Raw genomic sequence first — 19,350 nt, forward strand, 5'->3', positions numbered from 1 at the left:
GCATCCTCTAGGCCTTAGTCAAGTTCTTTCTATAGACATCCCTCACGGCTGGGGAGAAGAGACAGCTGAGTGGACAGAGCAATCAGCATCCCTCCTACCTTTTCTAGAATCTGGGTACAGGCTGTTCTCTGTCCAAAATTAGCCAGGAACTCAAGAATCCTTCTGAGAAAGTGTTTATTCTTAGCTTACAAAAAGGACGTGGGGTTTGGAAGCGTTATGGTTCCTTAATAGCTTATCCTCTCCCAGCCTCTAAAATGATGGAAGAAGGGCTTGGAAGACAATAGGACTGCATGTAAACTCATGTCTCACTCTTATTACAGAGGACAGCATGTAGGGTACCACCAATTGAAGGCTTTGCTGGAGTTGTTCCCTATTAACATCAACATCTTACTGTACTTAGATGTCCTTTGCCTGAAAACGCAAAAACTCAGTCTCTTAACTCATGCAGGCTATGGATAATAATGAGTAAGTTGGTAACCTGGTTTAAGTTCAAGCTTTACCTTGCGATTCAACATTCCCCACATAAGCGTGTCCAGAGTCCCATTTGCAATAAGGTAGTGAATATTCACAAAACTGCACTGTCCAATCCGGTGAGCACGGTCTTCTGCTTGTTTTAAATGTCCAGGGTCCCAGTACAACTCAGCAAATACAACATGAGTTGCAGCAGTAAATGTCAAACCCTAAGCAAAATAAAGTGAAGAGACTGAGATGCACATAAACTGAGAATTTAACATAGAGCAATATATAATAGTCTTTCCATACGCTGAACGGACAAGAGAACACTGAAGGTTAAAAACAAATCAGTCTTTCACTTTAAGCCAAATTAAGATAATTTAATTCATGGAAGGCAAATAAAGATTGCTTACTGCAAGTTAGCCAGGTGAACTACAAAAAACACATTTAACAGGTATTTCAGTATTTCAAAAGTCAGTTTGATGGATATATACACAAACAAAATCACTTTATCCTCTGATGAAGACTGGATTCACATTACCATTGGAAGATTTAATAAAATACATTATAAATGAGAATATAATTTCTAACACATGGTATCCATAGCAACTAGGCAGAGAGCAGTGACATCCTCTATTTATTTAATTCATACTGCTGTTCTATAAAGCAAGAAAATTATGTCTCTAGTCATACTGTTTTCTTTCTTTGGAATTTCTCATGTTTCATCCGAAAGACTCCGAAGTTTACTGGCTTGTATCTCAATGTATATAACACAACTGCATTTTTGTGCAATTGCATTTTAAACCAGTTTGAAATCGTGTGATCTGAAAAGTATTAAGTAGTTCTTGTTTTACAATTAATATATAAAAATAATGGAAATTATTTCCCCTCAAAGTAAAAATGTGTCCAAAAAAGGCACAGAATTAATTTAAAAAAATTTTAATTGAAGTATAGTTGATCTGCAATGTTGTGTTAGTTTCTGGTGTATAGCATAGTGAGTCAGATGTGACTCACACATACACATATTTTTCATCATTCTTTTTTGTTGTAGGTTATTAGAAGATTCTGAATATAGTTCCCTATGCTCTATGTTAGGACCTGGTTGTTTATCGATTTTATATACAGTAGTTTGTATCTGCTAATCCTAAGCAGATGGTAATGATAAATTTGTTTCCTTCATCTCTGAGTCTTCTTTTGTTTTGTAAATAAGTTCATTTGCATGATTTTTTTTTAGATTCTACATATAAGTGATATTATATATTTATCTTTCTCTGTCTGATTTACTTCACTTAGTATAATAATCTCTAGGTCCATCCATGTTGCTGCAAATGGCATTATTCTATTCTTTTTTATAGCTGAGTAATATTCCACTATTGTGTGTGTGTTTGTGTGTGTTTATTCTGTGTATAAATATATATTCTTTATCCACTTATCTGTCGATAGACATTTAGGTTGCTTCCATGTCTTAGCTATTATAAACAGTACTGCTATGAACATTAGGGTGCATGTATCTTTTTGAATTGGAGTTTCCTATGGATATATGCCCAGGAGTGGGATTGCTGGATCATAGGGTATGTCTATTTTCAGTTTTTTTCAGGAATCTCCATACCTGGCTGTTTTCCATAATGGCTACACCAAATTACATTCCCACCAACAGTGTAGGAGGGTTCCCTTTTCTCCACACCCTCTCCAGCAATTATTGTTTTTGGACTTTTCAATGATGACCATTCTGACCAGTGTGACATGAGACCTTAAGTGTTTCTTAATTTACATTTTCATTTACTTAGAGACAAACCTAATTCTAAGGGAAAAACCAGAAAGTCCAGAAAGACAGAAGAGTTCTTGTTTCCCTCAGGCCACCCTGCCTCACAGACTCTGGTGAAAACCACCAAGTAAGATAAGTGCTGTAAGAAAGGGATGAGAAAATTCTCTGCAAATTCAAAGGAAGGAAAAAGGTCATGGAAAAGTATTACAATCAAATTACCTATACTCTTCTAGGAGATTCTCTCCTTGAAAATGTAGGAAGATTTGGGTCAGAGAGGTTGAGGTCTCCCTTCCATTATACTTCCTAGCACTCTCTAAAGAAGAATGCATGTTTATCACACCAGATATCCAGATATAAAGTTAGAGTTATGGTGAATACACTTTATATTTTCTCAACAATATTTCACTATCATATTTAGACCTCAAATTTCTTACCTGACCAGCAGCCTGAATGCTTAGGATAGCCACACGAGTCTCAGGATCCTTTTGAAACTGATTAACCAGATGTACTCTTTCTGAAGATGGAACACTTCCGTCTATCCTAACGTAACGCGTCTAGCATCAACAACAAGGGAAATGGCAAAAATTAAGACAAGCTCCTATGCACCTACCCCATTTTATATATTTCACAGATTACTTTTTTATGTATCACACAATAAAACAGAAATGGGTAAAGATGACAGGTTGTTAAATGGTACACAAGAAGAATCTTAACCAAACTTCTTAATAGTTTCTCAGAACAACTGCACATTTTTAAATCTTCTAAGCTACTTGAGGGTGGGATATTTGTCTAATTCATCTTCATACCATCAGCGCCAATCGCAATGCCACGTAAATAATAGGCGCTCTGTAATCATTACTGAATTATGCTCATGTTGTCTTCAGTAACGTTCTATACAAACTGATGTGCAAACTTTAAATGACGGATCAGACTAATTTTAAAGTTACAGGATCACTAATCCCAACGTGAAAATAAAGTCAGACATGTGAGAAAGGAAGAAGCGGATTTGGCCCATGTATTCATGAAGAGTAGTGCATTTATTTCTGAAATGTTGCAACATTAACTGGGAAAACATCTTTTTTAATGTACCATTTGAGTTCTATTTTCTCAGATTATTAAACTTAAAAGAAATATGTAATATGGTCATCTCCACTGAGGTAGGCAACCAAGACACCAAGACACTTTTTTAAAAAGTGAGGAAACATTAAGTGCTAAACTGAGCAGTGCTGTCTATTAAGAATGATTCGAGTTAAGAAAAAGGAGCAATCATAGTGTGTTAGAAGAGTTAGAAAGAACTTATTACTCAACTTCGTAAAAACAAGTATAAGCTCTGAATTTCAAAGTGTCTCATTTTTATATGCACTTTTATGGAACACGTGGCCTTATGTAGTTAAGAGATACAAGTGTTCGGTTTTATAAGGGGATAGTCAAGTTAATCATTAAATACAATGTCCCTTATCAACGTTCTATGTTTCACAAAACAGAAACTGACCAGAGATCCATTCAGTATCCACTGAGGGAGATTATAAAATCTTCTGAAGGTCTTTGAAAACACACTGTCAGGCTAGGGAGACTCTAGGAGAAATTAACCTCGAACACCATGACTAGCCACATTTTTACCTTTTAATGGCACTAAATGGGATTCTGAACACACCAGTAAAGCAGGACTGGTAAGAAGAGACAGACTTGGAATAGATTCCAGTAGTTTTAAGGTATAATGTATTCAGAATTAAAAAATCTGTTATTGTTCAATCATTTAAAAACTATTTCTAAGACTAATTTACTCTTCCTCTGAAGGTGTTTTATAGATACTATGTGATAATGAGAAAGCACCTTTCAATATACAGCACTTTATATTATTATTAATCTTTCTATGAAGGAAACATTAGAATTACTTCTTTGGTCATGTTAATGAACAGATTAGCCAATGCTTGAAAAAAGTATACAGAGTTTTCAAAAAACGGGGCTTCATTCCTCCTTTTAAAAAAATCTTCCTGCACAGGCAAGTGGTTCTGCTGCCTCACATGTATTAAGCTTACACAGTTTGTCAAGAAATTTCTCTGCCCGGTTCAGAGCATTTCTAGAAGCCCTTAGCATATACAGAGGGATGACAGGTTTAAACTTTGGAGGAAAATGTGGTAGGATGCTGTCACCAACGGAACTGCTGGAGAACAAGGCGGACTGGAGAGAATGCAGTGAGGCCAGTAGGTTTGGTATGACTCACCTGGGCATATGTTTCAAACTCATCTATATGAAATATCAATAACAATCTGCTATAGAGCAGGCTGACTGCAAGTTTAAAAGGTACAACTGCAGCTGGGCACTAGGATTGGCTGAATTAATTCTTCCTTTCCCATCAAAACCATCCACATTCTAAACCCACCATGTGGGTAAACAAAAATTTTAACTTTTAACTACCTATGCCAATCTCAAATGGTATATTCAGTAACAAAAACAGAATTCACATTATAGCCTATCGAGGCAGCATATTTTCATCAATCCAGTTAATTGGATCAATGGAAAATTATAGCACTGGTACTGAAGAGAAAGTGTAATAGTATATTATCAACACAATAGAATATACTATTCATATAATTTGTACTAAAATATGTTATACTAATTTATATACCATTATCTAAAGAAGGCAAAAAAAGCTCAATTATAAACATACAATTGACATTTAGTATATTAAAAAATGTAGTCTAAGAAGTAGTTCACAGACAAATGGTAGCATACCTTGTTTTCTATGACGGCTTCTGTGCAAGCTTGGAGCATGCTTAAATGGTGAGCAAAAACCAGAAATTTTAGCGAATCATTCTGAAGCATCATCTTAATATAATCCTTTACAGCACCTGCCTAAATATTAAAAGTTAAACCTTATTAGTGTCATAAAAATGTTTACTAAAAAAATCACATCTCTTTCTCTTAATAAAGTAAGAAAGCCTTCTTGAGAATCAGTAAGTTTCTGTGAACTTTTAGCTCCTTTGTTCTCTAGGTAGCCTAAGGAAGTAGAATCCTACACATAAGGGGCATGTGGATGAAGAAGGGCAAGAGAGGGGGAAAAAACTGAAAAGTAAAACAAGAACAGGACAAAAATTAGAACTTAAAAAATAAGACAAGAGAAGACTTTTCAAAGGAAAGTAGGCAGTCAAGTAGGCTATGGCCAGGAAAGAGATGGTGGCTTGTTTAGAAAGTAATTCTCAGAACAAGCTCATATAGAGGACTAAGTGGAATAGAGTTAAGGAGAAAGGGAAAGATAAAAAAAGTCAAATGAATAGCATTTTATCTTTTTGTGGGAGAGAGACTGAAAAAGAATAAGAAAGTTGGGCTGAAGATGAAAGGTTAAGGAAAGTTGGTTGATTTATTTTTTTTTAACTAAGAAACTTGAGCAGATTTACAAATAGGCTGTTGAAGCTGTGGAGAGGCCAAGAAAAATGGAAAATGCAGGGACCTTCTCTAGGATGGATAAGATTGCAGAAGAGGAGGAGTGATGGGATTAGGAACACAGGAGGGAGTTTTGAGAGAACAGGGGAAAATACAAAGAAATTGTGAGGTAGAAGGGAGAGAATCAAGAAGGTTCATACTGAATAGGCTTCTCTTAGTTAACTTGAGGCCAGGTTACCAATTAAGAGTAAGAAATCAACATAAGATGAATTAAACAGGAGTTAAATTTAAAGCGGATAGCATGAATTAAATTTAAAACCTAAATATAGTGTCTCTTAACTGTTAAAAACTAGTTACTTAGACATTTTGGGAAAAGACAGCAGACTGAATACATTTACCCTCCATTCCTTCTCAATGCTATATTTAAACGACAGCAAAATGTATAGAGAAAAAGAGAACTGGAGAGGGATCAATAGCAACACAACTTTGGAAGCTAAAAAGGAGACAGATGCCTGGTAACTCATTTGCCAACTTGTCAGTTCCTGAGCTGCCAGTATAGATGGTTGAGAAGTACGGGGTTTAAAACGGAGTGATCTAAAAGGGATGAGGAAATGTCACCTCTGGAAGTGAGGACGGGGGTGAGGCTAAAACAGAAGGATAGCCTGCAAGAACGTTTAAGTAGCTGATTATGAGCAACACTGATTCAGATCCTTTCTCTACCCATTCCACACAATAGGTAACTTCTCAACCCTTCCGGGCAGAAAAACACAGAGACTTATTTTCTGGAGAGGGTATCTGGATAGAGGAACCCTACACTGACAGCTGGTCATCCTGCAAAAATCATGGGGATGAGATGAAAGTTACTGTTCCTCTCCCTCCACCTTCTTATCCCCACGGGTCCCAAAACAGACAAACAGGCTTACGCCCTCTAGGCAGGGGAGCAGAATCACAGACAATGATTCTTTCCTGGAAAATGTGACCAAAGAGAAAAGACTAGAGATACTGATACTGCGGTTCCTCAACAAGACACCCCAATCAGATCACTCGTTATTGAAGGCCACAGTTTACAAGACATATCCATGAAGACTTTCTAGTCAGTGTTTAATGTCTTACTTGTAAACAGAAGCAAAGAACCAAGAATCATCAGACATTTGTTAAACAACCTATATGAACAAAACAACTATGTAGAGAGGAAAAAAAAAACTAGAAGAGATCACATTTTTAAAACAAGAACAGAAAAAAAGGAAGAGCTGGAGAGTGGGGAGGGGGGAGTACTCTTGGAAATTAAAAAAATATAACAGCAGAAATTAAAAATGCACTGGTTGCTAAGCTGAGAAATCTTCTGGGGAGTGGATAGGAAAAAAGCATAGAAAACACAAAATATAAGAAAATTAGAAGGCCAAGCCATGAGGGCAATATATAAATAACAAAAGTTCTAGAAAACAATAGAGAAAACAAAAAATAATTAAAAAAAATAAAGACTGTATTACAGAACTAAAAGCTGTAAGTTTCCAAAATGGAAAATGCCCACTGACAGCAGCTATCCAAGGCATCCAGTCCCCAGCAGGGAAGCAGGATGGAGAGCCAGGCACAGGTTCCTGGGTTGAGCTCCCCTGAAGATGAGGGCCTTTCTTCAGTGACCAGACAGCCATCCTTGAGAAATGTCCCAAAGCACAGCACCCCAGAGGGAGCCACCCTCAGCTGGCACATGGAGCTAGAGGGCCATGTCCCCTCCCGCCAGGAAGGGGGCCCTGCTGGTGGGTCCCCACTGCCCGCAAACTTCTCCTGGGACCTCTCATCATCCCTGACAGGGCTCAGCCCTACAGGCCCTGACAGAAAGAGGCAGCTCTCCACCATCCAGGCCTCTGAGGTGTCCAGTGAACAGCAAGGGTCCTACTCAGATCCCTGGGCTCCTAAGGAAGATCTGCGCATGACAGTCTTGACCGTCAGGCAGCAGCAGAAGCAGCAGTGGGGCAAGGCCCCCCGGACAAGGAGATGGTTACCAAACTTGGGAATGCCCGGGACCCCGAACACAGCCAGGAGGAGGCGACAGGACCTGAAGAAGCTTGCTGCTGTGACAGAGTGAGTGAGGCAGCGGGAAATCCACCTGCTTCAGAACATCGAGGAGGCCACCCAGCACGAACTCACCATCCAAACTGAGTGAATGCTCAGCCCTGGGACCAGGACACCACTGTGCTCAGGAGCTTCTGCCATGGCCTGACTTACTCATCTGTCCCTCCATACATCCATCTGTCTGTAAATCTTACTTCTTCCTCAGGACTTGCCCCAGGTCTGGCCTTGACCTGCATTGTGCCTCCTGGGTGGAGTGGAAGGAACTGGTTGATGATCTTGTTACTCAGATCCTAAATGTGGCTCAGAGGTGCCAACTGGGAGAAGGGGATAGAAGGAGCAGGCACAGACAGGTGTGGTGGATGCCCCAGTGTCACCCTGGGAGTACCCAGAGATGAGATGTAACTCCATCCATCTTGCCTTCTTCCCCTAGTGGAGCCCAAGATGCTGGGATGATACAATGTAGGGAACAGGACTGAGTTCTGCAGTTAAATACAGGGAGCCAGACAACCCACCTGGCTGGGGAGGACTGGGTCTTCAAGCCAGGCAGGCTTAGAATGCCACTCCAGGAAAGGCCAGAACAGTGGCTCTCAACTGGAGGTCCTTCTGGGAGTTTGTGGGTGCTGGTTTGTTTAGTGGTGGATTGGGGAGGTTGAGAAACCCCCTGCAGTAGTATGGTGGTGTCTCCTGCCCCATCTGTCTCCAGAGTTGAGCTAACTGCTTAAATATCCCACCAAGAAGAAGGAAATAGCCATGACCCTTATACTATAAGGAGAAAGAAACTGGGCGCCCGGGTGCTTCAGTCGACAAAAAAACCCAGCATCAACCTCCCGGGTCCCGACATCTCTGGGACATGTCTGTTTGTGGACATGTTATGGTTATAACTACGGAGCTAGATTTTATTTTTGTAAATGCTTTCATCTCCCACTTTATCAAAAGATGTTTAATTTTTTTCTTCTAAAAACCAAAGAATGCTTATGTTTCCAGTGCCATCCTGTGTGCCTCCACAGCCTCTCCTCCAGGCCCGTCATCGGTGACCTGGCTTTTCTCAGGGATGCAGATAAAGCCTATGGCTAGAGGAGAATCAAACAGGCCCCCCTAAACAGAGTCTCAGGCTGGACTGAAACAACAGGACGTGGCAGATTCTGAGTGCAGGCAAGGTTAAGGCAAAGACGAAGAGAGGGGAAGGTCTTATTGTGAAGCTGCAGGGTGAGTGGAAGTCATTCCAGATCAGAACTGGCTATCCCCAGAAGAGCCTGCATTTGTGTGGAGGTTTTGAAAATTAAAAAAAAAAAAAAAAAAAGAAAAAAGAAAATGCCCACTGAGGATACTTCACAATAGATGAAAATGGACCCAGAGCAAGGTCCATCATCATGAAATTTTATAACACTGGAAACAAAGAAACCAATCTCTAAGCTCCCAGAGTGGGAAGGGAAAGATTTCACTGAAACAAAACAGAATAAAAAATGTGAATGGCATTGGATATCTCAACATCAATACTGAAAATCCCAAGAGAAAATGATTTCTAACGAACAATTTATATACAGATGAATTAAAAATCAGATATAAAAGTAGAGCAAAAGAATTTTCAAATATGCAGGGTTTCAAACAGTTTTACTCCAATGTATCCTTTCTTGTAAGGCTACTAGAGAATGTGGTCCAGCAAGACAAGGGAGTAAAAGAACAAAGAAAATAATATTAAAAAAGAGAAAATTCAGCACAACAGAGAAATAAAGAAAAAAACCCTGGAGGAGAGCTCTGCAACAAACCCAAAGAGCAACAGCTAAGACTACAGCTGATCAAAGGCTCCTGGGGGTTTTTTAAAGAAGATAAAATTATTGAAATGCTAATGTTTAATGATGCTTGGAGGAGATTAAACAACTAGATTAGCCATTTGCAGCAACATGAATGGACCTGGAGATTGTCATTCTAAGTGAAACCAGCCAGAAACAGGAAGAAAAATACCATATGATAACACTTATATGTAGAATCTTAAAAAAAGAGACACAAATGAACTTATTTACAAAACAGAAACAGACTCACAGACATAGAAAATAAACTTGTAGTTACCATGGGGGAAAGGGGTTGGGAAGGGATAAATTGCGAGTTAGAGATTTGCAGATACTAACAACTACATATAAAATAGATAAACAACAAGTTTATACTGTACAGCACAGGGAACTATATTCAATATCTTGTAGTAACCTCTAATGAAAAAGAATATGAAAAGGAATATATGTATGTATGACTGAAACATTATGCTGTACACCAGAAACTGACAATACTTCAATTAAAAAATAAAAAAAACACACAAAAAAACCCCAACTAGGGTGAAGTATGAGGATGGATTGCTGAAAATGAGTTGGAAAAGAAAGAAAACATATCCACAGTATATTGCCTGGTTAACCTGTAAATATTATAAACATGATTCTAATAATATAATGGTGAATATCAATCAAGCCAAAAGTAGTATAAATTGCTATTTAAAATTAGTAAAACTGTAAGTATCTATCTCTTCATCTCTACCTATCTGTCGATCTATGGATCTATCGAGCTATCACTCTACGTACCTACCTATCACTTTGTAGGAAAAATGGGAATGGGGAAAGGTGCGGTTGTGAGGGTGGGGCCGAGGGGTGAAAGAGCTAAAGTTTCATCTTCTATATTGGGAGGCCAATTGATGAGAGCTAAAATTACAAAGCAAGCAGTAATACAAACCAAGAAGGAAGATAAACACAGTGCTGAGGGATTTGAAGTAAATCTAAAAAAATAAAAAACAAAACAGCTGAAAAATGGAAAGTGGTTGCCTCTGGAGAATAAGTTTGAGGGACTGCTATTTTTTGAAATGTCTGTTTCCCCTCATTAAATTATGATCATATGTGGCTTTGATAATAATGTTAAAAACTTAAAAACAGGCATTTCAAAATTGAAAAATACCTATTTAAAATTCATGCATCTGACTCTAAAGTCATGAGATTGATTCTGCAAGCTACATTTTGTATGTCTAAGTTTTCTAAACAAAAGAAATTCATACAATGGGACTGGAGGCAGTTAAGAACTTTAGCCTTGGATTTTAGTGCCTCAGAAAGTGGAAATGAAACCCTCTCAAAATAAGGAGCTATAAATTCCAGATACGTTGCCATGGTAACTGAACCACTTTAATAAACTGCATGTTTGCCTAAAGAGCTATATTTACTGTGATAAGCTTTTCAAAAAGTACATGTCAAGTTGGAGTATTTTTAAGGTACATTCATTTACCAACCATTGCAGACTTACCAACTATATAATCACGGAACTAGCCTCAGATGTATTTCCTATCTCTTCAAAAGCAAGCTATTTCTGCCAGTCTCCCCTGCTAACATCACCCCCTGCTAACATCACCCCCTCCTCAGTACAACCCAAACTGCTGATGCCAAAGCTCGAGCCCCCAGCAAATTTCCTTCCAATCACAGGTTCAGAAAGGCTTATGATCATTGTTAATCTTATAAGGTTCAACTATATAAATAAAGTCCAATGGGCTAAACAGCCACTTGGGACGAAACCGTTCACCATCACTGTGATGTTGCTTCCTAGGAGAAAAGGTGTTTGGGGAAACAAAACATCTGTATCACAAAGGAACTTTGGGATTCTCTTAGGTTCTCAGGTTGGGGTTGCATTTTAAAATGAACTATACATGTAAGTTACCTATTCTGATTCTATTCTAATTAAAACAGTCACTGCCTTGTCATATTTTAAGTTATCTGAGCAGAAATTTGCTTTCAAAGAATCTTTAGTGCATATTTTATGGAATGGCAGATCCTGTTAACGATCAGCATTTTGGTTAAACTGGTTTAGATATCATAGAAGTTGCAGAAAGTGCATGTGTTCACAATTCTATTTTATCTTGCTGAAATTGGTCTGTTAGTAATGTGTCTGTTAGTCAAAGTTCTAATTTAAATAATGAAGTCTACACAATACACCTCATTTAAAGAAATGCAGAAATAAAGAGAATATGTTGTACAACTTGTTTCTTAGTTTTTTTTCAGTGAATAGGTGTTCCTCATACTTTTTGAAATAAAAGTAGTTACCGAAAAACCTACATTGCATTAAAGACCTGATGAAAGTTACTTCAAATTGTCTGCTTTTAGTCAAAATAATAAGAGGGAGAAAGAAAGAGTGAAAAAAACCCATCAAACTTGAGCTTTGATAAAACTTTCTCCTTGACCAAACTTCAGTTAAGCTTCTCTGAGCCCTCTTCTTGACTAGGTCTCAACTCTGGCTTTCCAAGTCTGTTCTGCCCTTGCCAGGCCCAGTCTTAGCAAGAATCCTGCTAAGTCAGTTTATCGACAGTGTCCCCACCCTGGATACCTAATCATCTCCTGATATCTGATCAAGTTTCTCATCCCCACTTTTGATGTCTAAAGTCCTTGGCCTTCCTTTAGCAAGAATTCTGTTTCGACCTTGGTTTTGATCTGATCAATGCACACATCTCCCCTTCAAGGAGGGTCAGCGACCTTAGGCAGGGAATAGCTCTATAATTACCACAGTTATCCAAGTAGGAGAGGAGCAAGTGACCAAAGCAACTATAACTGATTTAACGAGCCATTCGCAGTTTCACTGAACCAGCCTGTGTACTTAGACATGAATGGTTTAATTTTTGAGAAAAGTATATGCTACTGTCAGGAGCAATCAGTTTAGCATGAATTCCCTTACTTTCGATGTCTCCTCTTAGTAATTTTCCATCCACTGACCCCTTCATTCCTGCTGCAGGCTATAAATCCCCCACCTGTCCTTCCTGCGTTCTCTCCTAAGTCGCAGTAGAGTTGACTCCTACTACAATGATCTTGAATAAAGTCTTCCTTACTATTTTAACAAGCATCAGAGTAATTTTTTTTTAATAGCTATCACTTGCAGCTAAGGGAGCAAGAGCACAAAAGAAGCTTCCCCTAAGTTTTGAAGTCCTCAGGCCCCAGACCCAATGCCTGTTTTGTTTAGGTATCTGGTGGGCACACACTTTAAGGACAATTCCTCAAGCCTTTATTAATCACCAAGAGGTGAACCATGATCGGTCTAAGCAAGCCTAGCACTTCTATCCCCCCTGCAAGTGATTCTGACAATAATAAATGTGGGAAGTCTGCTGGAGGCTTCAAAAAAAATCCTCACTGACAAAGGGACTCTGAGGAAAGCTCTTCCTTGCTTTGGACATTATGGCCTGCACGTGACACCAGGAATTGCAGTGGTCATCTTGGGGCTGCTATGGAAGCTGCTGAGGAAAGCAGTGAACTAGGGCAGCCAGAGTAGAAAGAAGAATCTGAGTTCATTTAAAAAAAAAAAAAAAAAGCTTTTTTGAGATAAAACTCACATACTGTAAAATTCACCCATTTAAAAAGTGTACAACTCAATAGCTTTTAGTATATTCACAGAGTTGAGTGTCCTTCACCACAATTTCAGAATATTTTCATTACCCTAGAAGAAAACCATCACCTCTTAACAATTACTCCCAAGACAGGTCTCTGTGTCACCCCGGCTCTAGACAAACACTAATCTATTTTCTGTCTCCATGGGCCGAATTACGACATTGCGTATAAATGGAATCACACGATATGTGGTCTTTTTAGACTGGCTTCTTTGTTACCATGTTTTCAATCCATGATGTAGCACTTTTCAGTGTTTAATTTTTTTTTATTGCCAAGTATGGATATACCACATTTTATCTGTCCATTCATCCTCTGTATGGATATACCATGTTTTATCTGTCCATTCATCCTTTGTATGGATATACCACGTTTTATCTGTCCATTCATCAGGTGATACCCTCTCTGCCTTTGTTTTTATTCATGTACCCATTTTTATCTATTTCATGTTATAGTGTTTCTTATTCTTAATTTGCTTATTTGTGAGAGTTGATTTACCTTTTATCCTTTAAAATGATCTCAAATGAGGAAAGGAAAGTTAACAAATAAGAGAGGACACACCCTGCTTATTCATGCCCTATTTGCCCCGCAGAACACCACAAAGAAAGGCTAGGGATTTGTCTTCTGCTACCCATTTATCCTGGCCAAAGGTTCTTAATTTAGAAACCACTTCACCAACCTGAAAAAGTATTTTCAAATCTGACAGAAGACAGTCTTCAAGGGAAGAATGATCATTCCATACTATAATATCAGGGTTTTGAACATTTTCACAGGGCCCCAGGCTGAAATTTTCCCTTAAAAAACTTCCAAAGATAGTTTGGATGAACTATTATATGTGTGATTTTTCTTACCTCGAGGCATGCTTATAATTACATCTGTAAACAGAAAATAACACTTTTAATACATCTACTCTTTTGACACTGACCAAGTTCCACAAGCAGCCCATTTCACACTAAGAAGCAGAGGGGCTGCAGTTCTGTATGTAAGAATAGAGCAATCCCACTTCAACACCTTAACGAACACAATTTTACAAAAGAACATGGGATCCTAAACCTTTCCATGAAACTTTCTGGAAAAAGATAAAATAAAGCAATTGTTCTATCTAATCATTCTATCTAATCAATCAACCAACTAATCTATCCATCCATCCTCCATCCATCCATCTGGCAAGGTTGGATGAGACAGAACATTTCCATGAATAACATACTCCATTGGCTTTACTCAAATTTAGATGAAGTTAGAAGGCAAAGCCAATCTGTAGCTTTCAATTCTTTTTTTTTTTTTCCTACCGAAGTTGATTTCATGGAAGTTTGACCATAAAAGTCATTGATCAAAAGAGCTAATCTAATTCTTTAAAAACTGAATCAATTTTGAAAAACTTTCTTGATTCCTTTCTAAACTTCATCCATTGATCATGTCAATAAGGTACAACTAAAGTTAAGGATAAATAAATCTTACTTGGGTATTTATAATGATAACACATAGAATGGATAGACTTTGAAATTCTGTATCTTCGCCACACTTGTACAGGGATGCGGAAAATCACCAACAGGGAAACAAGAGGTACCTTAAACCCACGGTCACTAAGAAATACTACATTTATTCAGCTATCCTAATGGAATGATGGGTAAGTGCATGTACTTTGTTGCCAAACTATATTCAGCTCCTGCCTCCATCATTTACAGTCTGAAGGCCTTGAATAGGTCATTTAAACTCTGTGCCCTGGTTTCTCCATCTATAAAAGGGATAAAAAGTACTTACTACCCATCGAGTGGTAGTAAGAATTAGATGAGTCAGTGCATCAAATATGCTTGGAACAGCTGGCACACGGTAAACGGTGTAAAAGTGTTAGCTCTTATTATCACCGTATTTCTTCATTAAACTGCAAAAACAAATTCAACCTTGCCACTTTGTTCAAAATCAGAACCTAGGCCTCTTGGCTCTCAAAATTCCCACTGGCCAGAGAAAACAGAATTCATCACTTGAGAATTCTGTTATACTTTCTTACTTTTACTCATCCTCGCTTCCCTTCCTTTTGTCATGAGAGGTATTTTTTCTCTTCTCTAAGGCAAATCCCTCCACCTGATTCCAAATTTAACCATTCCTGCCACTTCAAAAACCTAACAGCACTCCTCCTTCTCAAGTGGGTATTTCCCCATCTTTAATAAAGCCTTCCTCCACTTTACTGAGCCATATAGCTAACATAGGTATCTCCTTCCTCCTCCAAGATGACACTATATTGCTTTATTTGCACTTTCTCACTACCAACCACCTCCTTACTCATGAACAGGAGGCTGACAGTGCCTGGTTAAGAGTCAGAGACCCTTTTCTGCAGAGACCTCACTGAACCTCACTGCATTTTAGAAGTAGGATTCTACCTGTTTAAGCTGCTGCGGCCACACAGCAGAGAGGAAACGTGCTTTTTGTTTAAAGCAGTTTGCCTCTGGAAAGTCTTTAAGACACTAAGAAATACTGCCATCCTATAGTGACAGGAAATTTTAAATTATGGGTTGATTTAATCTTTTAATAGAAAAATAACTGGCATTTCTCTTAAAATAGTTTTCTCTACAAATGAGACGTGTCACCATGTACCAGAAAATAACTGAGAATTGGCTAAACCATGCATACAACTTAATCTGGGTTTTTTCCTAGGAGAGTATCAAGCTGATCCTAAATCTAAAGAATCTGTTCATTCTCATCTATTGCATTCCCCACAAATATTACACAGAAATAAAAATAATGGTACAGAGGAAGAAAAGTAATTCTATTTATCTGAGATCCTTCACTAATTGACTTTTTACTAGTAACATTTATTATTTTATGGTCATTTCCTTTGTTTAGTGTTTATAACTACCACTTACTGTTTATCATCATTGTTAAATTTCTCATTAAGAAATATCTAAAAAAGAGATCTCAGTAATGTAATAACATACTTAAAACTTATACAGCCTCTATCTTCCTAAGAAGTACAAGTATTTAATCTCAAAACGCAGAACACCGTTAATGGTTATACAGCACATGGATGACATATGTCAACACCATTATATAGTATCACACTGTACATATGAAAAATCATCATATCAACATGACCTAATTTGCTGACATGACCTAATTTGAAGCACTGTACTGTATTCCCATCTGCCTATAACATTGGAGGATACGAAGAAAAGAGAAAAGATTAGCGCAGAGAAAGAAACCTATTCTGGAGATCTATAAAACTAGGAGAGATGGAGACTCATTTGTATGGGAGACTTTTGGCATAAGTCTACCTAGAACAAACTAAGAGAAAGATGACCCACAGAGGTCCTTTCTAGCCCACTGCTTTCTCACCACAATTAATGGACAGTGTTAAAATGGTGATATAAATGGATGTGGGAAGTACTTCCTTCCTCATAAGAGGTGACAAGAACAAGATTTCACACTTTACACATTAATTTATTTATTATGGGGTCACAGCCTTTTAAAAATTAAATATCACAAATAATGAAGAGCTCATTTTACTTTAGGCAGTAATTAAGCATATATCATGTCCCTAAAACAGCATGTCCTGTAAGTAACTATATACAAAGGCATTTACTTGAAAACTTATTATTTTCTTCAAAATTTTCTTCTTACTTGTATCTAGATTTTCAAATTCACATCAACTATCATTAGATAGTTATAATTATCTTTAAATTTCTTGACCTAATTGTTCAAATGATTCAATGAAAAGTATTTCCAATACGATGCTGCAGAGTACAAAGAAATCTTCTATTATCTTACAGCTTGAGCCTTGCTGAATTTGGCACAGATCATAGTTAATGAGAAACTATGAACAAAATAAATCTGCTGTTTTTCCCAGTCTCTGTGAATGGCACAAACTTCAACCAGTCGACCAAACGAAACATCTAGATTCTACTTTTACACTCCCCTTCATAATAAGTCAATCACCAGTGTCTACTGATTTACCATCTTAGTATCTCTTGAATTATTCCTTTCTTTCTAGCTACGATGTGGTACAGAACACAGACAAAATCGATTAAGCATATTTTTAGGGGCCCTAGGATTTATTTCGGGAATGGTAAATGAGCACTGGCTTCAACTGAAAGCCACCACTGTATTAGCCCCTAACAAGAGAATCAGCCTGTCCTTTAAAGCTCTGAAGCCAGGCATTGACTCCTCTTCCTGGCTATTAAAGTCCTAGATACTACCTTTTTCCAATAGAAGGCTGTTTCATCTACACTGAAAATCTGTTCTTTAGTGTAGCCACCTCCATTAACCGTCTGAGCTCAATCTTCTGATAGTTTGCTGCAGCTTCTACATCAGCGCTGGCTGCTTCACCTCGCACTGTGATATTATGAAGACAATTTCTTTCTTTAAACTTCATGAACCAACCTCTGCTAGCTTCAGACTTTTCTTCTGCACCTTCCTCACCTCATTAAGGCTTCAGAGAAGTGAAGAGAGTTAGGACTTTGCTCTGGATTAGGCTTTGACTTAAGAGAATGTTGTGGCTGGTTTTATCTTCTGTCCAGACCACTATCAGCAGTAAGGCAGTTTCGCCTTCTTATCATTTATTCATTCACTTGAGTTGCACTTTTAAGTCCTTCAAGAACTTTTCCTTTGCAGTCACAACTTGGCTAACTTTTGCAAGAGGACTAGCATTTGGCCTATCTCGGCCTCCAACATGCCTTCCTCATTAAGCTAATCATTCCTAGCTTTTAATTTAAAGTGAGATACATATGACTCTTCCTTTCACTTGAACACTTCGAGGCCACTGTAGGGCTATTAACTGGCCTAAATGCAGTATTGTTCTAATAGAGGGGGAATGAAAAAGGACTAAAAATTAGGAAGCTGGGGTGGCAAGGACTGGTCTTCTGCTGCTAGTAATCTTTGGGAACATGTTCCAATCTGGGACAATTAAATTTTCATCTCTTTTCTTTTTCTTCAAGAATCCTAGGAATTAGGTGCTACTTCTTATTGACTGTCAACACTTCTGACTTCTAACTAAGGTTTCTGACCATGCGCAGAAAATTATCTGAAAAATTCTCATGTATATTCTTTTCCTTTAAGCAACATTCTATACTCAGTATTATGTAAAAAGAAAGCTAAGCAAGCAAGCAAACAAAAAACAAGACAGCTATTAACTTTAAGAAAAACAACAGTTGTCAAAGAAAAGAAATGTAATTATAGCTCAACTGTGAAATGTTTAACAGAGTCATTATACTGTAAACAATGAACACTGATCAAACCAAAAATTATGATTTGGGAAAATGAAGTAGGGGGAATGTATTGCAAATATTTTCTTCCAGTCTCTTGCATTTACCTTTTCACAGCCGTGTCTTTCATATAGTATACTTTTAAACACCGTAAGTTTTAAAGTTTTGGGTGCGGAGGGTAATAGCTCAAGTGGTAGAGTGCACAATGTGCTGAGTTCAATTCCCAGTATCTCCTCTAAAACTAAGTAAACAGATAAATCTCAAAAAATTTTTTTAAAGTTTTGAGTCCCATTTGTTTTATCTTTAAAATGTGCTTTCTGTATTTTATCTTAAAAAATGTTCCTACCCAAAGGACGGCATATTTTAAAATAGGTATGCTACTGAAAGTTTTATAAATTAGCTTTTATATTTAAGTCTATGATCCACTTCAAGTTAATTATTCTGTATGGTGTGGAATAGTGATCAAGGCTCATTTTTTCCCCTTATGGATATCTAATTGCCCTAGTATTCTGTTGAAAAGACTACCGTTTCCCCATTGAATTATCTTGTCCTTTCCTAAGATCAGTTGACAATCTATATGAAGGTCTATTTCTGAACTCTGTTTTCTGGTTCATTAATCTATACACCTATCTCTATGCCAATACACAAAGTCTTATCACTGTAACTTTATAGTAAGTATATATATTATGTGGTGTGAGTCTTCCAACTTTGCTCAGAATTATTTTGGCTATAGTAAATCCATTGCATTACCTCATAAATTTTACACTCAGTTTGTCAGTTTCTAAAAAAAAAGACTACAGGGATTTTAATTAGCATTGTATTGAGTATATAAATTAATTGACAAAGAACAAGCAACTTAGCAATATCAAATCTTCTGATTCATGAACATGATCTGTCTTATTTAAGTCTGCTTTACATTCTCTAAACAGTGCTTAATGGTTTTTTTAATGAATTTTTTTTGTTGAATTTATCCCAAAGTAGCTCATGCTTATGGATGCTACTGTAAATCATATTTTTAAAATTTTAATTTCAATTTTTTCATTGCTAGTATGTAGAACTACAAATGCTTTTTGTATTTTGAACATGAATG

At 37.5% G+C, this 19,350-nt stretch overlaps 1 protein-coding gene across 3 annotated transcripts in view; it reads right to left on the reverse strand.

Moving 5' to 3' along the window:
* ZRANB3 (zinc finger RANBP2-type containing 3) overlaps window positions 1-19,350 on the reverse strand; it is a 199,843-nt gene that overhangs the window by 47,641 nt on the left and 132,852 nt on the right. For all 3 annotated transcript variants that reach the window (XM_072960898.1, XM_015243277.3, XM_072960900.1), the window contains exons 9-11: window positions 4,955-5,074; window positions 2,653-2,772; window positions 501-680 (exon numbers count right to left, since the gene is read on the reverse strand). In XM_072960898.1, coding sequence (XP_072816999.1) covers window positions 501-680; window positions 2,653-2,772; window positions 4,955-5,074 — 420 coding nt within the window. The remainder of the gene's footprint in view (window positions 1-500; window positions 681-2,652; window positions 2,773-4,954; window positions 5,075-19,350) is intronic.

This window comes from Vicugna pacos, chromosome 5 (assembly GCF_048564905.1).
Source record: "Vicugna pacos chromosome 5, VicPac4, whole genome shotgun sequence".
Taxonomy (NCBI): Eukaryota; Metazoa; Chordata; class Mammalia; order Artiodactyla; family Camelidae; genus Vicugna; species Vicugna pacos.